The 25,747-nt window shown below is 44.2% G+C and overlaps 1 protein-coding gene across 1 annotated transcript in view; it reads right to left on the bottom strand.

Annotated features, from left to right (window-relative positions):
- PREP (prolyl endopeptidase) overlaps positions 1-25,269 on the bottom strand; it is a 114,962-nt gene extending 89,693 nt beyond the window's left edge. The window contains exons 1-4 of the mRNA XM_028104204.2: positions 25,045-25,269; positions 19,899-19,973; positions 1,490-1,623; positions 184-314 (exon numbers count right to left, since the gene is read on the bottom strand). Coding sequence (XP_027960005.1) covers positions 184-314; positions 1,490-1,623; positions 19,899-19,973; positions 25,045-25,089 — 385 coding nt within the window. The 5' untranslated portion in view covers positions 25,090-25,269. The remainder of the gene's footprint in view (positions 1-183; positions 315-1,489; positions 1,624-19,898; positions 19,974-25,044) is intronic.
- Between the last annotated feature and the right edge of the window lie 478 nt (positions 25,270-25,747).

The following is a 25,747-nucleotide window of genomic DNA, read 5'->3' as shown; positions in this document are numbered from 1 at the left end:
ACCGCTCATGTTTGCCCTACTGAAGATACTGCGCAAAATGAGCTCTCCTGGACAGAGCATATGCGTCTGTTCTACCATACGGCCCAGCCTATCCGGTATTCCAGAGGTGAAGGGACTGCACCCATGTCAGAGCCGGAAGTGAGGGCCCCGGGATTCCTGTGGGCTCAGTCGGGGAGCACTCACCTCGGAGCGCCACCGTGCCGTCATCAGACAGTACGTTGGGGTCGAGGAACACTCTGGCTTCACCTTCTAAGGAATCCTGTACATATAATACTCGTTGGTTCTGCAAACCTGTATTGTAAAAATAGAAATACCTGGGGGACAGAGATGGTCTTTATTTAGCCATGGAGTTTTCCATCTGTGGGGTACAATCAAAGCAAAAAGAAAAAGAAAAACAACAGATAAATGTCCATTTGCGAACAGGCCATGCCAGCAACACGGGGACTAGAATGGAAGGTTCCAGCCGCTCCCTGTAGCGAGAGCTTGGTATCTGAATGGTTTTAAGTATTGGAATAATTTACCATAATCCTGCGTGTTAGCTAAATAGGGACAAAAAAAGACTGCTTCATTTGTTAGAACTAAAATGGATAATCAAATAAAGCAGTAACTTTTTCTTTTCAATGGAGAAGAAAGCAGATCTTCTAAAATGAAATGCTGGATCCTTCCCTGGAGAGGCCGCTAGGCCAGAGTCAGCAAACCTGTTCTGTACTGGGCAAGACTGCAAATGTTTTAGGCTTTGTGGGCCACAGAGTCTCTGTTGCTATTACTCAATTCTATGGTTGTACAAAAGCAGCTACGGCTGATACATAAATGAATGGGCAGGTCTGTGTGCCATTTCAACTTTATTTACAAAAACAAGCGGCAGGAAGGGTTAGGCATGTAGATTGTACTTTGCTGATGTGTGTGTGTGTGTGTGAGAGAGAGAGAGAGAGAGAGAGAGAGAGAGAGAGAGAGAGAGAGAGAGAAGGGGAGGGTCTAAGAAATTCTCAAGTAAATTTGTGATGGTGGTTCCACAGAGATTTAAAAAAAGAATAAGAGAATAAGTTTACCTCGGTGTGAAAGGGAGAGGAACAAGAGACGTGAATTAATAGGTGCTACCTCCTGGCCCACTTCCATTCTTGGATGAAAGAAATCCATATAATAAAAGCTTTTCTAGTAGGGCAAGCCAAAGAAAATTTTAAAGGCAAACAAATCTCCACTGCTGTCTACAAATCATCCTAGCCCAATTATTAGCCATAAGACAACAATAATATCCTATAGTCTAGATTTGCTTTCCTAGGAAATATCTCTACTAAATTTCTTAATCATGATTTAAGAATATGGACAATAGACCAAAAAACATTATTCCCATACTCAAGCACAGAAATGAATTGATTTCATAATGGATTAATTTTATAAAATAAGTTATTTAGAATTTATATTTTAAGATTTAAGAAAGCACTCGATTAGAAAAGTAAAAAGAAAATTAAATAAAAGCAACCTCACATACCGTTTTCCTTTCTTGAAGTGGCAACTGTACTTGGGATAGTCATACAGTTCAGTCATTCTCTCTTTGTATAAACCTCTGATAGGACACTGCTCAAGGAATGGCACAGTAATCTTGTTCTGGGCCTCGACGAAAGCCTATAGGGAAAATTTAAATGGACAAAGCAAGTCAGATATAAAATTTTCCATGTGGAGTGTTATCCACTGATATGTATCCATGAAAGCGTGTTTCTCCCTCAATGAACACTAACTAGTCCTTACATGGCATTATGTCCTATTAACTCATCTAGACCTCACAATAATCTTATGGAGAAGGTTCTTTGATTTGCCCAGTGTTACAGATGGGAAAACTGAGTCTCAGAGTAGACGAAAAGTTGCCCAACATCATACAGCTAGGAAGTTGCAGAGTTGGCTCTTGAATCTATCCTCTTAACAGACACACTCTACTGTGCTAAGATCTCGCAGTCAGTGAACTACCTTCACATTGTGCCAAGGTTTCACTCTTCCTAGTCAGCAGCCTGTGATCCCCAATCCGTCAGAGTTAAAGAAATAAATACCTAGGTGCTATTTTACCAATTTTGTTTTTGACATACCATCTTTCTAAGACCCACTACCTTGTCAACTTTAGAGAACTTGCTAAAATTCTAAACTAAAGAATATTTTTTTAAAAATCGGGGAATGGTGGGGGGCAGGGGTGGGCAGTGCCTGGGTGGCACAGTCGGTTAAACGTCTGCCTTCGGCTGGGGTCATGATCCCAGAGTCTTGGGATCGAGTCCCGCGTCGGGCTGCCTGCTCAGCAGGAAGCCTGCTTATCCCTCTCCCTCCGTCTGCCGCTCCCCCTGCTTGTGCTCTTTCTGTCAAATAAATAAATAAAATCTTTTTAAAAAATTGGAGAATGGGTGCCATTAAATGAGAATATCTACAACAAAGGCTTGGAAGAAGGGCAAGAGATGGTCTGCAGGAAGTCAGGGGACCCTGGCAGCAAAGGCAGGGTAAGGGGCAGGTTTTACAAAAGATCAACTGTAACCAAGCATGCCCTATTTGTAACTAAGCAGTCAGAAAGTTCTTAGTACTATAAAAGCTTGGACTCAGAATAATTCATGTCTGGCTATTAGTAAGAAAAGAAACAAGAATAGATATATCAGCTCTAAATTCTAATTGAAGGTTTAACCCTATGTCTACAAACAAGTAAACAAGTTAAGTCCTCAGAAGAAAACTTCAAGAAATTAAGAACATAATATATTTTGAGTGGCAGACACAAATGCATTATTATCAGACTCTACTTTTGGATGGATCATCAAGGGCCCATCCTAACTCAAAACAGTCTTCAAATGGGATCTCCTACACAAACCACCAACTCTGCTCTGGAGAACCATGATTCTGTGCTGAGAGAAAGCTGTTCTAAAATGCATTAATATTTAAAATGTGCGTGAAAACAAGAGAGAAAGAGTGGAAAGTATGACTAAAATGATGAACAACCTTTTTGGCAAGAGGATCAATTCAAGAAAAATAAAACTGTTACAGGTCACATTTCTTATTTCACCCAAACAGAAAATAAAATGTATTGAGTCACAAAGAAATAAACTTCCAACTGCCTATCGCTAGGGACTGGCAAACTTCATCCAGGCCTGCTCTCCTATGACACATGAGCTAATAGTAATTTTTATATTTTTAGAGTCAGAAAACAAAAACAAAAACCTAACAGAGACCTACATGGTTCACAACATCTAAAATATTTAATATGTGGTCCTTTATAGAAAAAGTTTGCTGTCTCCCTCTCCCAATACCCCTGCTTATGTTCCCTCTCTCGCTGTGTCTGTCAAATAAATAAAATCTTTAAAAAAAAAAAGGGGGGGGTGCCTGGGTGGCTCAGTCATTAAGCGTCTGCCTTTGGCTCAGGTCATGATCCCAGGGTCCTGGGATCAAGTCCCACATCGGGCTCCCTGCTCAGCAGGAAGCCTGCTTCTCCCTCTCCCGCTCCCCCTGCTGTGTTCCCTCTCACTGTGTCTCTCTGTCAAATAAATAAAATCTTTAAAAAAAAAAAAGAAAGAAAAAGTTTGCTGATTCCACTGTGCCTCATTAATAAGAGCGTCATTGAGGAAATGGGCTTTTATTTTGGTTACAGTATCAGTGTCTAGCTGTGAAGCCACACTCAAGGATAGCCTTGTGGAGATCCCCAAGCATGTGCAAGAGCATTACCTGTCTTCATGATGGAAGGAAATGCCATGTCTACTTCCCAGACACGGAAACGGAGGCCTGCAGTACTGAAGTCAGCTGGTCAGGGTCACACAGTGACTTAGCCATAGCACTGAAGTGGGATTACGGTTGACCCTTGAACAACATGGTTTGAACCATGCAGGTCCACTTGTATGTGCTTTTTTTTTTTTTTTTTACAGTCCTGTAAATGTATTTTCTCTTCCTCATGATTTTCTTAATAACTTTTTTCTTTTCTCCAGCTCACTTGACTATAAGAATACGGTCTATAATACATATAATATACAAATACATGTTAATCAACCGTTTACACTATCAGTAAGGCATCCAACCAACAGTGGGCTATCAGTAGTTAAGTTTGGGAGAGTCAAACATTGCAAGGGAATTTTCGACCTCGTGGGGGTGGGCCCCTCCATCTCCTACATTGTTCTAGGGTCAACCGTACTCTATTCCAGTCATGGTAGCAGTGACAGAGGCAGACTCTAGGCCTGATTCTGGATGTGAGTGAAGCAAAAGCAGACAATCGGGAAGAAGGGCAGCTAGGCCTCCCATGATTTACCCCCACCTGGGCCAGGCAGGGCTGGACAGGCACATCAGGGTACCGGAGCTTCAGCAAGGTCTTACTGAGAATCCCTATGCCTCTGCACGGATCCTGGCATTGTGGATAGAGGCGTGACAAGTCTAGGACCAGCTCCCTACCACTGTGGAGCAAACATTCTACCGGGGGACACAAAACATAAGCCAGAGGGTTACAGAGAACAGTTCGTCCCAAGAACACATAGGCAGGGTAATCATGCGCATCTGCAACCTGAGCTGGCCCTGAAATGCTTGCTGCCCGGCCGGGATGAGGTGAGTACAGAGGCTTTGAGGGAGCGCTATAAGCAACTGGACATCACTGTGATGGGCTTGTTACGTTTTACAAAAATATCAATCCATATCGGTGTGGAAATTTAAAAGCCAGTCATTCAACACACACCCTGGGAAGCACTAGGAAGAAGGACAGTTATGTCAGGGAGGGTGGCCAGGAAGGCCCATCTGAGAAGGTTCTGAATGAAGGTCTGCTAGGGGAGAGGGAGGAGCTATGCAGACAGGAGAAGCATTCCAGACTGAGGAAGAGCAAGTGCAGGGCCCGAGGGGTGGGAGCTTGACAGGCATTAAGGAGAGGATGGGGGGTGGGGGTAGTGAGGCTGGGAATGAGTGACAGGGAGCCCAGACCTGGGCAGGAGCTGATTATGTAGCACCTGGTGAGCAGTTAGGAAGTTTGAATCTTCATTCTAGGTGAAAACAAGCTATGATTGGGAAAGGAGATAGTTCGATATCTGGTTTATCTTTTTTAAAAAACTAGCCTTGCTTTGGATGAAGTGTAGACCAGGGGAGCAAAAGTGGAGGTTAGGAAGGTGGGCCAGTGGTCCGCTGAGAGCCGAGGCCAAGTGAAACGGCTGGTCTCTAAAAGGAGTAGGAACGACCACTGTAACGGGATGGGGACAGAGAAAAATGGGCACAGTGCACGTTAGTGCGTAGATTTGATGGCTATTTCCCAGAAGGGCCTCATCAGAACATCCTAGCTACTTAAGGCTCCCACTCTGGGATCCCAGCATGCTGAGGGTCTCGGCTGGAGGGGCCTCTGAGGAGAGCACCCTGCAGGCTTGGTTTCCCTTGTCCTTCTGGTTGGTGTCTGTCTAAGGCTGATCTAGGCCTTATCCTGGTCTAGTAGGACCACAGAGGGTCCGAGGGACAGTGGTGGCCCAATTAGTTTTTTGCGGAAAGGTGGAAGTGTATTCTTGAACTGCTTTCCCATCTCACATGGCTTCTGTTAGATGTCTCGTGAGAGTCAGAGCGGCGCCAGCAGAATCCAGCTCACACTGAAGCAGACACTTCGGCTTTTCTCATTTCAAATGTTCATAAAACTCTGATGCCAGGCTTAATAATGCCACTAAATAATGAAACAATTCAAGGATTATTGTGACCAATTTTGTCACCCCCAACCCACAGATGTTAGGTAATTAATTACTCTAAATTGAGCAGTATTTAAAGACTATACCCTTCCAAGTCAAATACCTACATGTAAAACCAAACAGTGTTCAAATTCCTCAAAGTCTCAAGTTCTTTCTTCATGCACATCATTATACTTTTCATGACAGAGGTGGCAAATTTTCTGTAACAGGGCTTCGTGAAATTTAGGGTTCCACGCACTGTCAATACGCTTTCTGGTATTTTAATCAGGAAAATACCTTCTTGGTCACTTATGGATTAAACAGTCTGGCTTCTTAGTCTCAACATTAGAACAAATCAGGGGGAAAAGGAGTAAGGATAGAGAAAAAATTGGAGGACTTCCATGATGATAAAGAACCAGGGTGAGGAGAATTAAAATTCTCTTTGTTCCTCCAGAAGCTTCAGTGTGCAACTCCAGAGTATTGTTAAAGTGACTGGAATCTGGAAGCCCATCGATGATGCCTGCAGCTGAGTCTCTAAAGATCAACAGTTTAGATTTTATCGCTATGGATGGATCTGAACACGCTGAAGAGCTGTTCAAAACTAAGAAACCCTACTCACATCTCATTTTGCCCTGAATATCAGAAAGCTCCACCAGCAAAGCAATGTTTCAGTTATGCACAAGGAGTAAGTTCTAGAGATCCGCTGTATAGCATCGTGCCTGTAGTTAACAATACTGTACTGTGCACACAAAACTCTGGTCTGAAATGTTCATGAAAGAAAAGGAAGACGAAAAGCCACCTGGCAAGGGGTCACTCCGGTGGGGAGCTGGAGATTCCTTTACCCTGTCTTCAGAAAAAATTTCTTCATGTTGTCCTCACATGCCCCGTATTTTAATCCACAAATACCTCAAGTCCTTTCATAAGTACAATGCATACATGTATGAGAAAAATGAGGCATACGGTTACTCATTAACTAGCTATATATACAAAACACCACAATTAATGTAAGATTAAACAAATGGATCAGGGATAAAGGTTAGTACTGCAGGAGAACAAATAAAGGGGAAACTGCTTCCAGGATGGGGCAGGGGTGCGGGAGAGTGGGGCACACAGGCATCAAGAGGACCAGAAACCAACTCGGGTACGGCTATCAACCTCCACTTTTCCCAAATAAACAACAAAAACTAGGGATGGCACTATCCACATCCCACAAAATTTAAACACACGGGCGTGTGTGTGTGTGTGTGTGTGTGTGTGTGTGTGTGTGTGTATAAATGAATGTAAGCATATATAAATTCAATACATACATAAAAATTTATATACATATAAATATATATAAATGAATGACCTGGTTAAAGCAACTTTCAGGGGCTTCGGGACAAAGTGGCTGGTGTCAAGGCCTGGCAGAAAACCATAGTCCCAGCCCAGCGAAGGGCTGAGCGCTTCCTGGAGGCCAGAGGGAGAAGCTTATGTGGGTCCCCTGTCACTGCTGGGAGTGTAGCAGAATTCAGAAATGACTCTCCAAGTGCAGGGATACGCTTATAAAAAAGAAGCCAAGGGGTGGCAAAGCTCCTCCCTGAGGCTGCAGAACCCAGGGCAGGAGGCCACCCCAGGAGGGCTGGACAGTCACACAGAAAATTGAAGGCAGGTCGTGCCAGGCAGAAAATTAGATGCAGCTGCTTCAGGAAACATGTCTAGAAACTGAGACTATAAAGAGAGGATGGAATCATGTACTTTACAAGACTAATATGAGGAATGTATTACCAAAAAAAAAAAAAAAACAAAGAGCAAGAGCGAGGGAGAGAAGAGTACCTCATATTTTCCAGTACTCACTAAACATTTATAAAAATTAGCAGTACCTCAGACAACAAAAGAAATCTTAAACCTCAAGAAGGAAAGGTCACGATTGTAACCACAATGCCATTAACCTCAACTAAGTGAGGTGCCTTTCTCTTCCTGGCCCCACAAATCCATTATTCATTCCCAAGGAGGAGAAACACTGAACTCAAGTGGGGAGAGCCCCAAATCCACTGGGCTCTTTTAACATTAAAATCCCAGATCGGGTCCAGCTCTTCTCTCTGGGACATCTGCCCTCAGGTGAGGAAGGCTTGAGCTGAGCTTCCAGCTGCACAATTAACCCAGAGCAGGTGGGGCCTTCCAGAAGCCCAGACAGGTGTCTTTCCACTTTCTCTACCTGTCCCATATGTGCACATCGGTTTGACCTTACAGTCAAGCTTTGTTTTCAAATCTAGTCACTACCATTCAAAGCTGAACTTTAACGCCATTTGGCTCAGTCCTTTGGTAGACATGCTACTAACCAGAAACCTGACAAGGACAGAGGGTACCTCAAATCCAAACTTAACTAAAAACCTGATCATGAAGAAGTTAAATGTGTATACATCTTCTCTTGAACAACTCTTTTGTCAATGAGGGAATCCAAACGACTAAGAATATTTAGAAAAGAAAAATGAGGCTATTAAGAATTAAAATTCATGGGGCACCTGGGTGGCTCAGTCGTTAAGCGTCTGCCTTTGGCTCAGGTCATGATCCCAGGATCCTGGGATTGAGTCCTGCATTGGGCTCCCTGCTCCGTGGGAAGCCTTCTTCTCCCTCTCCCACTCCCCCTGCTTGTATTCCCTCTCTCGCTGTCATTCTCTCTCTGTCAAAAAATAAGTAAAATCTTAAAAAAAAAAAAAAAAAAAGAGGTAAATTCATGAAATGTGTCATGATATCTATTTCTTGTTGGTACCTTGGAGGAGGCCCGCTGATAGTGTGGGGGAGGGGTATGTGACCTCTGCCGGCCCTCTGAGCATCCCTCCCCTAGATCCAGGGAATGATCCGGGGCCAGGCAGAACATCCTGCAAGATGAGCCCTGCGCTGGGTCCAAGGGCTTGTTTCATGACTCACAGGCACATCGGGATAGCTGACCTGATCCAGTCCCACCGCACTGATTTCAGGAGTGGATCTCAAGCTAGCTTGGGGGACTGTGTTGGTGCCTGAGTATGCCATGTCCTGAAGGACAGCAACACTGTGACAGATGAGGTACGTACGGCACAGGTGAGGTGCTCTGTATCTGAATAAAAAGCCTGGGTCTGGGAAGTGACAGTTATGTTTTCAGGAAGTTTGTGGTTTACCCTCTCTCTCCATCCATCAGATTTTCTATTTCTGGGCACCAGTAGCTTGCACCACTGTCTGTCCTGGATAATGTTACTGATACCTCTGTCTGTATTCTAACTATGCTAACTCTTTTCCACATTCTTTGCATAAGGAAATCCTATTCATCTTATAAGCAGAGTCTTTCCATCAATTCTTCTCTATGGGCGATAGTCAATAAAGTAGTCACGAACCCAGGCAAAGCAACCAGCTATGAGGACTGAGTAAAACCTAAAGAGGCAAGGCTCATGTTTCCCTTCCACATGGAAGAGGCTACGGGAAAACAAAACAATTAGGGAAAAGTAGATGACCTAAGAGACAAAGAGAGGTCTCCAGAAGTATCATGTGCACTCCTGGACTGAGATGTGCCTAAATGCACATACACCCCAGCCTCGAGTTATGTGAGCCACTCAGCTCCAATTTTTTTTTTTTTTTTTGAGTTAGCATGAGCTAGGCTTCAGGCACCGCTAATCAGGAGTCCTAACATAGCTCTTGTAAGGGTCCTGCAGTCGGCTGAGCAAGGTGAGGTCAGCTGAATACGAGCAGCCCAGAAGAAGAGGAACTGATCAGAAACTTGCCCAAGTCCTGGCTGGCAAAGCCTAAAAAAAGGTATATCTACACGAATGGTGCCTTATCAGTAAATGAGAAAGTGAAATTAAACTAAACATTCAAATCAAGAAGTTTTAAAGTAACAAAAGAAAAGAAGAAATTAACGAACCAGAAAATTAAAAAGTATAACTTACAAGTCCTCAAACCGCTTCTTTTTTTAAAAAAAGAAAAAAGCAAAAACCAGATTCAACCAAAGCTCTGGCTAAATTAATCAAGGAAAGGGGAGAGATGGTACAGAAACTCAAAATTAGAAGTGATAAAGAAATACAGACATACACAGAGTAAATTCAGTAACATAGGAAGTATTACACAATAACCCCATGCTGGTAAATTTTAGAATCGTGACGATATGGACAACTTTCTAGGAAATACAAGGGACTAAAATTGATCCAAAAAGAAAGAAGATTTGAACAAGGCAATAACCATGAAAGACGAAAAGAGCCCAAGAATTAATTGCAATAAAAGAACTTGTCCCCGATAGCTCTAAATTATCACGCAGATCATTTCCATGCTATTAAACTGCTCTATAACAAAGAAAATGGCAAGCGTCTATTAAGCACTTCCTTGAGTCTACCACTTTGCTGCATGGTTCAAAAACATCACTTAATTTTCACCACAACCACAGATAGTAGTTTTCTCTAAATTGTAAATCAGAAAATTGAAGTTCAGAGCTGTTAAAAAATATGACCAATGTCACATCTGATGAAATTGTGGCATAAAGATTCACACCTGTCTTTCTACCTCTGAAGCTGCGCATTAGATGACCTTACACTATTTCCTTCCCATGAATAAACAGGTTCTGAGATCCCTACGGGTTCTCATTAGTTGCTGGGGGGAATAGGGTAGAAAGAAAATTCTAGAAGAGAGACAAGTTAGGAAGCTATCGAATGTCTAGCACAGTGGGAACGCCTGCCCGAACCAGAGCAGTGTCAGCAGATATGAAAAAGAAAAAAGGGAGAAATTTACAGAGGCAGAACTGAAACTCCTAAGAATCACGTGTCTGATTAAATAGACAGCTAATTCAAATGGCCACAGTGCTGTACAATGTGATACAGGAGGGTCCCAGATGTCTGTTTTCTAACACATGCCTTGGTTTCTCCCAATGAAAAAAGGAAGAACCACAAACACTTCCCTCTGATTTATAAAGATGCTATAACCAACAGTGAGGCGTCTTCTAGAACTTTGGCTCCTTGAGAGTGGACCCTGTGTAAATCAAAGGTATTCTAAGGCAGTTTTCCCAAGCTTTCTGGGCCTCATTTGTCTCGTGAAGTGTTTGGGAAACAGAGATTCCTACAGAAATCAGATGCTTGAGAATTACAGCTTGGGCACTTGTATTTTACTAAGTGCCCAAGGAAGGTGATTTTTATGACTAAGTGCTTTGTTCCCTGGACATGGAAGTGTGGGGTGGTGAATGGATTTTAGACACCTAACTTTGGGGGGAAAAAAGGCTGGGAGAAGCCAGAGTTATTTCAAGTTCTTCAGCTGTTAGTTCTTGACCGATGGTTTTCCCAAACACTCCATATCTGATGTCAGCATTTCTCATGGACACACTGTAGAGGATTAAGACCAAAGCCAAGTTAATTGCCCACAGGGAAGATATCAGTGTTAAATGTATTCAAGCACTTTAAAGCATTTCGTCAGTGGTCTGGGGTCTGCTTTTCTAAAATGGAGCTTTCCCTGATGGTAAACACAGGGGGCTAGCGTCCCAGCCTCTACTCAAGATATGGCTCAGCCTCCTTTCAGCACTGACCTCTAGCCGCTCAAAGTTTAAGTGGCTTGCCCACCCCCAAAGCACAGGTTCACCTGTGCTGGCACGTTAATTCCATGCCCACAGGGGCCACATCTGTCTCGCACAGGTCAATGTAGGCTAGGGAAGGAAAGCCAGGGAACCGGAGAGGGGACACACACCCATGGAGAGGGAAGAGAGGATGAAGCCAGCAGACCTGCGGCATTTGGGAGAGCCAGCATCCATTCTCCCTTTCCAGCGTCCCCCCTTCTTAGCAGACAGTAACTCCAGGTAGCTTTCTGACGCTACAGAAGGCCAAAGATGGTCCCCGGGGCTTCTACCGAACTTCTCATGGCCACAGTTCAGCCAAGGAATGACTGACCACACCTTTGGAATTTGGCCAATCAAAACTCCGTCTCCTGGGACAGTCATGAAACAAGGGACAGAGGGTTCAATGAGTGAAGATCACTGATGCCATTAGCAGTGCTGGGTGAAAAGTGGAAATGCCCGCCACGGAGCCCTAGAACTATCTCGTTCCTGCCTGTTCCAAGCCTAGCCCTTCAGTCCACCCAGGAGCTGTGGTCATCCTTGCCACAAATTCCCTATTTGCTTATGTTGGCCAGAATCCATTTCTACTGCTTGCATAAAAACCCTGGCTACAGAAGGCAGGAGGAGAGAGAAAGAAGAGAGCCAGTAGCACTCAGAAAAGAGGATAGTCTAGTACCAGCAACTTCCTTTTTTTTTTTTTTTTTTAGAAAGAGAGGGGAAGTGGGGGTGGCAGAGGGAGAGACAGAATCTTAAGCAGGTTTTACGCCCAGTGTGGAGCCAGACATGGAGCTCAGTCTCACGACCCTGAGATCATGACCTGAGCCGAAATCAAGGGTCAGACACTCAACCAACTGAGCCACCCATGCACCCCATTTCCTCATACTTTTGATGATTACACCATCCACAGATCAAAAGGAAGTTGTTCCCTACTTATATATTTCAATCGTGGATTTATGAGAAGTATGTTTACAAACCATGATAAGGGTAAACATTTCCAAAGGAGGTGGTGAGATATTTAAGACCTTTCAAGTCTTGAAGATTGAGAAAATATCTGGTAATATATTTACCTAAGGCACTTCCTGTTTCCACTCAAGAATGGACAGCGTAGTAGTAATTCTGAATCCAGGCCCTTACATGAAACATTAATGAATGGAGGGAAGGGCGTTTTATAGGCCAGCTTTGTCAGTGGAGTTCACAAGGCCCCAATTAAAAGGAGCACTACCAAACATCTTCAAGGTAATCTCTGCCCTTTGTTGAATCGTCATGCTTTAGAACATGGAAGCCTCACTTAAAGGTCACAGTTCCATGGAAAAACACCAATGCCCAGAACATAAGCACATTTATCTGAAAAACGTAGGCTTCAAAAGGAAAATCCTGCTTAGTTTTCTGGATGAAAATAAAAAGAAGAGTCTTTAAGTTCAACATTCTGACTAAGGAGTTGGACCACTTGAGTCTGAAGGTGTAGACCTCAAGCCCTTCAAGCAGCTGTGCCCCATGCTGCGCCATCTTTGTACAGACTTCTACTGTGTATGCAAAGTGAATTCTTCTGTGCATTTTCTGAGTTGAATGTCATTCAAACCTTGGAAGCCAGATGAACTGATTATGATTATATTCATTTTAGAGATAAATAAAATGAATCTGGGCTAGGTAGCCTGCCATGGTCATTGCACAAGAAAATGGAAGTATAAGAGCTCTGATTTGTGCATTGACTTCCAGTCCAATTTGGCAAATATCCTCTACCTCCACACTGCCTCCCAACAGAAGGATCATGAGGAATGCCTGCAAGTCCACAGGATGAAGGAACGAGCCACAAGGAAGATATTCATAGTCTGTCCTGAAGTCTTCAAAAAACACCATAAACTCAAACCAGTCTTTTTTACTTTCAATTAATTTCCAGTAAACTTTATCTGCTGTCTTTTGGCTCAGAGACATTGAACTAGCCCTTCACAGCACTGAAGTCCTGGGAACAGGCTTCTACTCTGTTGGCTCTGCAGCCTGACAGCACAGTGGCCTGATGCAGAAATCCAACTGGACAGATGAATCTTGCTCACCTAGCTCCAAGCTGGTTCTTCCACAGGTTGGCTCTGGTTCCATGCTAGGAAAAGCAGAGTGCCTAGGGAGATCGAGGCCAGACTGCTACCAGAACAGAGCAGAAATGCCTCAAACTACATGCTTTTAGGGTTAACCTTTAACAATGAAAACAAAAGCAAGCAAACAAACAAGAAAAGAGAACTCACAATAGGCAGGAAGGATGCCTGAAAGCAGGTGTTGACTTCCCTAAACGTTGTTCTCCACTGGCCTCTGTGATACTAAAATACCTAGTGAAATTCTAGCCTACCTCAATATCCTAGAGATGATCGCAAGTCCTTTAAGATTTAAATCTTGCCTGCCAGGGAAGGAAAGAGTGCAAGGACAGGGGAAGAGAGAGGTGACATGTCCACGTTCCTTACTCTGAAACACTGAAGGACTCCGGCTCTCCTCCCTACTTTTCCTAGCCCCTTACCAGCAGGTGTAACGAGCTAGCGACCTGTAACTCTTCAGCTCAATGGGAGAATGTGAAAGAAGTGCAAATAATGTCCTAGAAAAGAAGACCTACGTTGAGTATTCCTTTGATCCTCTCTGAAACAGATGCTAATTTTATTTCATCTTATCACAAGGCATGAATATAAATAAAAACAACTCTTTTGTTTTGTTGTTGCTGGTTCTTACTAGCATTCTTCTCTCATGATCCACCAAGGAAACGGAGCTGTCTACTTACTCTCATTTTGCCTAGGGCAGCTCTCAGCGAGGAAAAAAAAATTAGTCATTAGATACATGCAGCTGATATTCTACTTAGTTACTCCTGTAGCAAAGTCCCAGGACAGAGTTTCTGTGCAAGTCAGATCTGACAATTCGTTACAATTAAGACGGCTATCCCTTGAAAGATATAACTTCTTCCTTTCTCCGTGTATCTCCCCTTCAGTAACTCAGTAACAACTTCTGGAATATGCAACTAAGAAGGTGAAGCCACAAAACATGGAGCCAGACCAAGAGACTCAAGAGCTTACAAGGACATTGCTTCTATCTGGAACTTGGGGCTGCAAAACCAAGCCCAGTGATGTAAAGGGAGGAAGTTATCACTATCAGGAAGGGGAGCAAACGGTGAGGTGTGGACTGACAACACCACAGCGGGGGGAGAGGCCAGGACAAATACGCATTCACTACTCCTGGTGAGACCACCACCTCCACGGTGAAAGCAATGGAAGCAGAATCCGGGGGCCTGAAAGGCAATGCAGGGCCAAGCAGCAGAGCAGTCCCCCAGCCAGGACACAGGCATGTCTCCACGACTCCCCCAGACGCGTGGTCCACGTGCATAGTGAAGAACACTGGGTTGGGAAGTTTCTGGATTTGACAAGTAGGCCATGGCTGCTCATGATGGAGTTGGTCTACACTGATGGGAGATGTTCCTGGGAGTGGTGACAAAGGAAGGTGGCTAAGCTACATCAAGGGGGCATGGAGAGTGGCTTGTGGACAGGCAGAGGAAGACAGGGAGACAGCCCATAATAAGATCTGAAAAAACATCTGAGCAGGGCATTTCCCAAGGGGCCAGGACACCCAACACAGAGGAAGAAAGAGGTTGCAAAAAACTACGGCAGAGTGTGGGATTTGGGGACTGCCTGTTTGCCACCAGAAACAAAAAAGAAATTTAGAAAGCTGAAGATGAGGATGCCAGCCGCAGGCACGTTAACGTCAGTGGATGGAGATGGGGGAGCAGGGCCTTGTTATTAGACTGAAGGCTCAAATTAACCTCAGTGTCAAAACATTGGCGTGTGGGGAGACGCCTCTGAACTGCATCCCACGACGTGCGCGGGACACACTGAAAATGCCTGTTGAAAGGAGAGTATGTGCTAACTGCCCGTTGGGACCTGCCTAGTTAGTCCTCAAATCATTTTTAATGACTGCAAACCTCCCTCTCTACCACTTCATGCTGAAAACTCCCAAGGTGACCCTGGGGTCCCACTTATACCAGTGAGATTTCACTGTGTTCCGATGCTTCAAGAGTCATGCCTAGGTCTCTAAAGTACTTTTAACCCAGAGCTTTCCCTTTATCTGATTTTTGTTGCTGAGTTCCTCTTTCCATATAGATTCTCCTACAGTCGTTTTTACAAAGGTCATTTTTAAAGTTGTAAACGTTTGGAGCACTGGAATTTTGCATCCTTCTCCCACTTAATAATCTACCATAAGCACTTTTTCAGGTTGGTAAGCAATATTTACAGCCCAACATTTTAACAGATGCATCTACTACTTCACTGAGCAGATTCAATATTTTCTACTCAAACATTATACTACTGTTGGAAATTTTTCACTATTAGAAATAATGCTCCAAAAAAAAAAAAAAAAAAGAAATAATGCTCCAAACTGAACCTTTCTGAGATCTCCACATTTCCAAAATGGCATTACTGCTTTCCCAGGAGGCATGAATCTCTTTTTCATTCCTGTTTGCTTTTTTTTTTCCCCAAGTGTTGCTATCAGATAGGTAAATTTCTGATTATCAATGATATATATGAGGGTTAAGTTTTATATTTTGTATATATTATTTTGTACATACTCTACTGAATTAATTCTGATAAGTTTTCATTTGTTTCCCTTAGGTTTTCTAGACACATGATCATATAATCTACAGTTAATGATAATTTTCTTTTCTCCAAATTTTGGTTCATGTTTTATTGTACTGGTCAAAGCTTTATAAACATAAAAATCGAAGTGACAGAGACATTTTAGCCTAGTATTTAAGTTGTTGTTTATGAATGAGATGTCATCTTGATAAAGCATTGTTATTCCTACTTTTAGATTTTCTTTCATTTCTTTCTGATATTAATTAGAATTATATAGCTTTATTTAATCCATTTCTATGTTAATATTAAACTCTACTTCAATTCCTGCAATAAATTCTGCTTTCTTTTAAATCTACTAACATTTATGTTTTTTAATCTATATTCACATGAAAGATAGGTCCACATATTTTCACTGTCCAACACGTAGCCACTAGCCACGTATAGCTGCTGAGCACCTGAAGTGTGGTCTGCTCTGAACTGATATGTGCAGGAAGTGTAAAACACACACTGTGTTTCAAAAACTTAGTCTCAAAAATAATGTAAAATATTTTCATAATATTTCATATTGATTACCTGTTGAGATATTAATATTTTGAAAATACTAATTACATAAAATATAGTACTATATAATTAATTCCACCTGTTTCTTTTTACTTCTTAAAATGCGGCTACTAGAAAAATTTGAATTATTATATATCTACTGGGCAGCACTGGTCTGTTTCCTCTTTACAAAGTATCTCAAGTTTTCACATCGAGATTGGATTTACTTCAGAGAATCAAGTGAGTTGTGCAGGATCTTCTACAATCTGGAACATTTGCTATAAAATGGGATTATATGGGCCTTGACAGCTTGAAAGGATTCGTCTAGATTCAACACCCTCCTACCCTGTTTTTTTTTAAAGCTACAGGTCTGGTCTGATATTCTTTTATAAAGGATAAAGCCTTAAATGCCAGGCACTGTCTGAAATGGATAACCCATATTAAATACTAGATTAAATCAAAGACCTACTGATGGCATTTCAGATTTTGGTATAAAAGAACTACATATGTTCCACACTTCCTGAATGTTTTTTATTGAAAAAGCAGCTTTAGGGGCGCCTGGGTGGTGCAGTCGGTTAAGCATCTGCCTTCGGCTCAGGTCATGATCCCAGAGTCTTGGGATCGAGCCCCACATTAGGCTCCCTGCTCAGCGGGAAGCCTGCTTCTCCCTCCCCCACTCCCCCTGCTTGTGTTCCCTCTCTCGCTGTGTCTCTCTCTGTCAAATAAATAAATAAAATCTTAAAAAAAAAAGGCAGCTCTTTGTTTTGGAGGCTATGTGAAGATAGTCTTCTTTACATCAAGATATGACTAATCCACTTTTGTGTGTATGTGTATAACTATGAGCAGAAAATGTTCATGCTGCTCTTCTGCTCATTGGAAAAGGACATGCTACCTTTTCAGTCTGACACTGAAATTTAACTCCTCACAAACCGGATGATACACTATTCGTCAATAATGAACCTGTTTGGAGAGGAGTGAGAAGGGTGTGTAGGAAGACTGTAGAGGGGAGGCAAAAGCTGCAAAGCCCCCCTGACACCTGAGCGAAGCTGTCCGCACAGGTTAGCATGGGCATGGGTGCCAGCCCACGGTCCTTGAAGAACAACCACAAAGTCCCATGGCAAGCACAGACATGAATATATTCCTACAGCTTGCATTCCCAAAGCTGTAACTCCCAGAGTCTTTTTTTCTTTTATTATTTTTTACTGTATAATTGATAACCACCTGAGCTACCTGGACGGCACTCCTGGCTCCACACCTACTAGCCTAGTGACCTTAGACATGTTACTTAATCATTCAGCAACTCAATCTCCTCATCTGTAAAATGGGGAAAATAAAAAGATCTATTTTAGACTTTGAGAATTAAATGAAATAGGGTATGCAAAGCTACCAATGAAGTGCCTGGCACACAGTAAGCATCCAGTAAATGTATACCATGAAAATAATAGCGTATACTCATTAGCTGCCATCAAATGTGGACTGTAAGATCACAACAAAGTTTCATCTACTAATAAGTGGCTTGTTGACCATGGGACCAGTCAGGATCAATCAAGGAATGGCAAAGTTTATATGTTACGTTCATTAACACATAAACTAAAACTGGGTCATTCTGACATTGCTGAATCCCTCAATCACCATCAAAGCTTGAAGAAATCCAGGTTGTACCCATTACCCCAAAGTAATCATCACAGAGACAGGCCTTGGGGACAGTCTTCTAAGAGATGCACAGGAAGTTCACTCCCTCCCCCGGTACTTCCCATCCATTAAAGATTACGCAGCTGCCTGTGACTCTCCATCTCAGGCTCAATCCCTGTCTCCGCCCAAGCTAATGGGTGATCAAGGTCATTCATGGCAGGGCCAAGGTGAGGAGGCAGCCCCACACCTGCTCCCTGCGCCTCCTAGCACTCCCTGTAGAGCTAGAGCCTTCACCCGCTCCTAAAGATCTCCATCTGTGGCTCATTTTGGAATCTCTACCCATCCACCTTTATAACCAATGCTTCATGAAAACACAAATTCCAATCATTTTCACCCATGAGACTTTTGTCTTTCTTAAAAGCTCAGGAAAGAGAGATAAGAAAGATTAGAACTAGTATTAGGGAACACCACTAGAAAATCTCAAAATGGTGGTGTGCTTATTTCAAGGACAAAAGGTAGGGAAGAAGTTGTAAGAGCTTCTGTAGTGAGCAAAAAAGGACCGACATGCTAGGAAGAACAGGAGAGGGTGACAGAAAAGGAGCATATTTAACATTGCTTTTTAAAAAATGGGAAATGTACTCTGGGATTCTAAAGAAGCTCACATAAATTTCTGAAATAGTGAGCATATTAGAAATCGTATACGTATTCCCATGAACTAAGTAATATGTAAATATAGTTATAAAAAGGAGTCGAGGAACTTGTATGGATAGGAGAAACACGATCCCCACACCCAACCGAACTTATTAACCACAAACAGTATATGTAAGGATGAGTCCCAGCAGACAAATCCTGGGCACTCCAAGGAGAACAGATTATCTGTAGGACATAGCACTCAGGGGCAACTTGGATCGAGCCCTGCATCAGGCCCCACACTCAGCAAGGAGTCTGCTTGAGGATTCTCTCTCTCCCTCATCCTCTATCCCTCCCCCCACTCATGTACTTTCTATTGCTCTCTCTCAAATAAATCAATCAATCTTAAAAAAAAAACAAAACTGCGCTTCTCCAAAAGAACAGGAAAGCTTTGTATTTTAAGACAGAACAGAAAATTCTCCCCTCCACCCCCTTACTTTTATAAAATATAAGAATGTTCTTATATTTACAATTTGGTTTTTGTTTTATTGTTGTTGCATTAAAATCAATAAGTAATCCAAGACCAGCATCCACTTTTTAAGATCTGATATTTGTTCAATATACAGTCGACCCTTGAACAGCACAAGTTTGAACTGTGTGGGTCCACTTAATACATGAGCTTTTTACAGTACAGAACTATAAATGTATTTTCTCTTCCTTATGATTCTCTTAATACCATTTTCTTTTCTCTAGATTCCTTTAAGAATACAATATACGATACATGTAACATACAAAATGTGTGTTGACTGTTCATGTTACTGGTAAGGCTTCTTGTCAACAGTAGATGATCATTAGTTAATTTTTTGGAGACTCAAAAGTTATAATTGGATTTTCAGCTATGTGGGGTGGGGGTGGGGGGGCCAATGCCCCAAACCCCCAGGTTGTTCAAGGGCCAACTTCACAGGATTTCTTTTTCCTTTGGAAAATATGGTTTAGGCAACTCTCCCTTCACATTATTTTATGTTTGCATTTTTACTCGGTAAAGATCAGTTTTCTTTCTTTCTCCCATTTTCATTTCAAATACTTTGTTCATCAGTGTCACCATAAACCATAAACATTATTGCAAACATTTTATTTTCTCTGGGACTAAAATGCTCTCATCTTTCTCCCATGAATCATTCAACAAAAAGTGGTAGCACCAACAGGTTCATTCACCATCCCACGGCAGGACATACAGGAAGATACCAGGAAGGAAAAGCCATAGCTACCGATGGCTGGGGTTTGGCGCCAGGTACCAAATCCACCTTATCTTTAATTATAAGCCCCAATTACCTTTGTCTGCTCGCTGTCTGGGTCTTCAAGCCAAGCATAAGGGTCATAAATTTTATGTCCATGATAATCCTGTACCTGCAACAGACAAAAGGTGGTATTGGACAATTAGTGTCTAATCCCCAATTACATTAGTATTTTCTGAATGTAATGGAGAAAAAAACAGGAGACGGACAGGCGAAAATACCCCAATTGGCTCACTGGCAATGTGTCTGCCCAAATTACCACATGAACCAAAACTGGCAGGTTCTCAAAGGTGTCAAGCCACCCGTCATGAAAAGAATGTTTTAGCTGGAAAGGGAAGAAAGATGAAAGGTCAGAATAGGGAACCGCTCTGCCTGTACAACACAAAACAAAGGCCCGCCGCTGTGCTAAAGAAACTTGGAAATGTGCGGTCAGTGGCAAAGCACAGAATCGCACAATGCAGCCAGGGCGCAAGAAGGGCATGTCTGTGAGGGAGCTACCACACGCGTGCTTATTGGTGGCTTTTCTCTTCCTGCTAAGCTTGCTAATGATTAGAAAATCTCCCTACAATGTACTACACGATAGGTTTTGTCTTTAAGTCTCAACTGCCAAAAAAGCAAGTTACCAAAGTGTAGTATAATGAATCTAATTGATACCAGCTAAAAAAGCTGACTTAGGCCCAATGAAAGAACATTTCTAAAAGGCCTTTCTTCCCTCTTGTGTATTGTTATGAAATGCTTACAAAAAAAGAGGCCCGAAGGCATCACCCATTCCAACTAGCCTGGTATTTGAAGAAAGACACCGGCTTAGTGCAGGCAGGGTCTGGCTGAGGGGCAGGCTTCAGGAGCTCCCATGGGAACCGACCATCAGAAACACCTGCAAGCTTCTGCAAAGCCCCCATCCCGGGCCTGGCCTCAGAGAGTGAGCGAGGCTGCCAGAGCGGGTGGGAGTCACCACTCCCCAGGTGATCATGCATAAAGAAAATTCCCAAAGGTAAAAACCGTTATGCAATCTCTCCATTTCATCCTATCCTGATAAATCTAACTGAAGCCACATGGACATCTGTCCAGTAAATATCTCAAACAACTCCCAACTTTGCAGTTATGGTTTCTCAGAATACCAGGGTCTCAGATGAATTTTTAACCTGTCTCCTTGCTTCGTCTCTACTAGGTAAGGGTTCCTCCCTAACGGAGGGAAACAATCTCTGTTTCTCCTGCTGGTCACAGTTCCAATGTGGCTGCTGGCCGGGTGAGAAGAATCTCCTGGTGCCTAAAACCCCAGGCTTTTCCGCAAAGGGCCTTCATCTCCTTCATCTGGTGCCAGGTGAGAGAACACCTGGAGAAATGCACGCCGGGAAGACTGGGCAGTTAAGGTAGAACACTCAGAAACTGTCCTCGTTAAACAACTGACAAATTCAAGGGACGTAAACACCGGGCTAAAATCTCTCCTGATGAGTCTTCATAAAATCACCAACTTTCAACCCTTAGGGAAAACCTCTCTAAACTGTAACTGATTGTTACCACTGAATGAGAACTTTTTATCTTTCCTTCTTATCCCCAAGGCTTTCACATTTTACACATCTTGAAGTGGTTTTAAATACGCTTAAAATAACCACCTTCTTCTCTCTGACAATAAGAAATCAGAAAAATTTAAAGTTGTAAAGGATCTTCCAATCCAATATTTTTAGGAGCCATGGCAGGCACAAGATGGCAACGTGCCCAGGGCCACACCGAGTTCAGAACCAGAGCTGGGACTAAAAGCAAACTGCCAACAGCTTTTCCCCAAATATTCCTTGGAGGTGACACGCCAGATTTAAAAATGTTCCTTGATTATGTTACTAACACTCAGACGTTTCCATAAAGTTAACTTGTCATAAGAAAGCAGAAAAGATTAACTGGAAATCATGTTAGTTTTGCCTAATACTAGATCCAAAGCAATTAATATTTGCTGACTTATCCACGCTGTTGTGCCTAGTGTTTTAAGGCAATCTTGTAAGAGGGTGGATGATATTCCTAGTTTACAGAGTATGGAAGGCAATTCACAAAGGTTAGCAAGCGTAAAGGCCTCAGATTTACTGTTCACTTGGAGATCATGGTGGACTAAACACCGTGCCACAGATTTTAGCCATGGTATCTCACTGAGAGACTCTTACTAACGCAGGAAACTGAAGTCAGATGGTTAATAAGCAGTAAAACTGGTGACCCTCTATAAGCCAACCCCAAAGCCTGTGGACTTACTTAACCTCTTGCTAATGAACCAGGCCAGGTGTAACTTGGCAGGTCCACACCTGGACCCTGACACAGAACCCAGTGTGCCTCTGAAACAGCCCCATCTTCCTGGCACCAGCATTACCATCTAAAACAGACTGAGGTCAGTTACGCAGCAGACATTTTTAACCAGGGTAGGAAACGGATTCTCTCCAGGACAATCCCAGGAGCCAAGGGCCACCACCCTACCCCCCCACCCCATTACTTCTTCTACAAGACCATTCCCTACAAATGGAGTGATCTTATAGCCACATCCCCTCAACTTAAGTTATGGCAGTGTCTGATTCTAAGTTTGCCAGTCATTCCCCATCTTCCCAAAAGACTTTAAAAACAGAGCCCTGATAAGGCACTGTTACTATTCAACATTTTAGTTATACTATTCAATAGCTTACCTGCTGACTTCAGGATAAATTGCAGAGTCCTGCACACAGCAAGCAGAGCCCATCAAATCTGACCTTTTTTTTTTCCTTCCCAGCCCCCATCCAAGCTTATCCACCCATGGATGGTCACAATGGCCTTCCTGCCAACCTACAAACAAGTGCACAAGTCCACAACTGTCCAGCCCTACATAACTATGATTTATTTTGGTCACATAGCCAGGAATGTCCTTTCTACCTTATCCAACTGGCCAACTTCCAGGCTCAATTCACATATGATCCCTTTCCCCTGATGGAAATTAATCCCATTCTCCTCTGTGTTCTCCCCTCACCCTACATACTCTTCTAACCCCTGTAGCAGACCTGAATATTTCCTGACAGCAACACGCTGGGGCGGGGGGGGGGGGGGGGGGGGAGGGATGATGGCATTACACTGGAAGTGTCATGGTTTCCAAATTTCTGAAATCCACCAAAAACGGTTGCATATTCCAACCCCAGAGTTCAACAGAAGACTGCCTGGTATACGGCTGAAAGATGTTCAAGTGACAGCCGCAGCAATCTCTAGCACCTGCTGGAGACAGGCAAAACCATCCTAGAAATCAAGGCTACAATTTGAATAAATGCATTAAGTCTAGCCTAAGGTTTAGTAATCAGGACTCTGTTACAGGAAAAAGATACCCCATATAGGCTATCAGGGCTGGGATAAGTACACTGTGGGAGCCACACAGCAGGGTCCAAGCTGGTCCAGAGCTACATTCCCCTGGCCATGAGGCTTAGGGTTTTCATGAGTTCTCTGGTGAGAAGAAACTGGAGAATATTAAAATCCATGGCACCTTTAAGTTAATTGTTCATCACTGTTTTAACTTTTCATAATCTTTTTGATGTCTTCATAAAATCCTCACTTAACCCTTTCTAGAACTGCAGGATTTTGGTAACCCAAATGGAAAAACTAAGCAAGAAGCGATCCCTACTAAAAACAAAACAAATCTAAAACGGTACTTATCAAGGCACACAGTGGATAGCTCTTTATATTTTTATTTACCCTGAAAGCTCAAAGATTCTGAAGAACCGAAGTGAGATATTCCCATGTCTTCCGATTACTAAAGTCTGGCACACTCACTGCAGGGCTAGACTGTCATGTGAATAAACGAATTATGATATTCTCACTGCAAACCTAAGTCCTAAGCCCTGTGGCTAGCCAAGCCAGCACTAATATTTCATATACGAAAAAGAAGGCCTATAACAGGTGAGTGATCTCTCCAAAGGCATCCAGCTAGTGAGCAGCAAAACCAGAACTAGCACTCAGGTCTTCTCACTTGGTCTGCCCTCTTTTCCATTCTGGGCAGGATCACTTTACTCCCATACACAAAGGAAACACAGGAATAGAGCTTCTTGGACTGTTAGAGTAAATTTAATAAGCAAGCAGCTGAACAGACTGAGAAAACATGGTTACCAGATGGCCACTGGTCAAAGAAACCACGAATGCACAGTGCCACTTGGAAGTCTTAATTTGAAACAATATGTCCTTTAAAGTCTCAGTACCTTTTAACCCAAAGTGAAATGTGCTTTGAAGTACAGACTTTCTGGCATAAATCAGGTCAGAGTAAGCAGAAAAAAAACTAGATGTATATATACAAAATTTTTTTAGTCTGATTCTATTTTAAGTAATCTGAGAAATTTGGCTACTCCTAAGAGAATCATGCCCACAACGTTTGGATTCACTCCAGTTCTTAAGATGCCAAATTAATTTTTACACAAAAAGGGTGTTTGCCCAGATTTCCACCCACTAGATCTCACCAGTTACCGAGAGCTAATCTACAGCTTATGTAAATGAAGGCTAACCCCTCCACTAAAGCAAAACAAACTCATTCTGAAAAAGGCCATCCCCTCTCCCTTCTAAAGGCCTCCTCTCACCCCCATTAACTCCTTTTCTTGTTTGCGAAAACTTGGATCAGCACTGCAACCCTATGGGGTCACTGCTCCACCCTCCCCATTACTCTGTCTTGTCTCTGCATCCACAGCGCCCAACGCCCAGCACCCGGCCTGGGGCAGGGCAGGCACTCAACACACGTTTTAAAATCGAATGAATGAACTTCAACTCTTAAAGATTTTAAATCTGGAAGTTTAAAAAGTTTGCTTTTGTTTTAAATTTTACATCATCCACACACATCCACACTTTCTCCTACCACCATATTCAAGCAAGAGCCTCCTCCAGTCAAAAAGCAGGGACACGTTCTGTCTTCCCAATTCCGTAAAACGCCCATTCCTACCCGGGCGTCTGCCCTTGACCCCATTGATTTTAGGAGGCGGCCAAACGGCGGCGGACCCCGGGGTCCACCGCCACCAGGTGGCCAATGACGGCCACCAGGGCCCCCGCGGCTCGGGAGGAGCCCCGCGCCCCCGGCCCGTTTCTCGCAAACAAAGGCCGAGGGGGAGGGGAGGGACGCAGGGGGCGAGGGGCTGCGGGGAGAGGAGCCGCGAGCGGCGGCAGACGCAGCACCCGCGGCGGGCAGCGGGGCGGGCGCGGGCTGGGGTACTCACGGCGGTTTCGTCGCGGTACACGTCGGGGTACTGAAAGGACAGCATGGCCAGGGGCGGGCGGGGGGCAGCGTGGGGGCACGGGCTGCGGGCTGCGGGCGCGAGCGGGCCGGGCTGGACGCGGGGCGAGGCTGGGGCGCTGGCAGGGGCCGAGCGGGCGGCGGCGGCGGCGGCGGCGGGCGGCTCTCGGCCAGGGCTCCCACGACCGGACCGGCGGCGAGGCGGCGAGGACGTGCTGGAAGCAGGAAGCAACTGCCGGCGAGGCCGGGAGCCCCTCCCCGGCGGGCGGGCCCAGCGGCGGCTGCGGCGGCAAGAGGGAGCGGGCGGCGCCGTGCGTGCGCCGGGCCGGGCGCACAGCTCCCTCTGCAGGAGCGCCGGCCGCGCCCGCGCCGCCCGGGCACACGGGCTACCCCGCCGGGGCCGCGCCGCAGCCACGCCGGCCCGCCGCCCGCGGCCACCGCGCCGGGCACCCGCCGGAGACGCACCCGCGCCGGCCGGGGACACGGTGCGGGGCACACGTCCGGTCACGCCGGGCAGGGGCCACCACGCCTCCCTCCCTCCCGCCCTCCCCGAAGTCCCTCGCTGTCAGCTTAACCGTAGCCGCGCTCGCGGGAGAGTGAACAGCCGGCTTTACTTATTAATCGACTCCTGTTCCCAGGCATGGTGAGGCGGCAAAGGGAGACCTTGCCTCTCCCCAGCCGTGAGA

Source organism: Eumetopias jubatus, unplaced genomic scaffold (assembly GCF_037043125.1).
Source record: "Eumetopias jubatus isolate StellerSeaLion01/CBP00866 unplaced genomic scaffold, mEumJub1_p1.0 scaffold_6, whole genome shotgun sequence".
NCBI lineage: Eukaryota > Metazoa > Chordata > Mammalia > Carnivora > Otariidae > Eumetopias > Eumetopias jubatus.
This window is presented reverse-complemented; position numbering and strand designations above follow the sequence as displayed.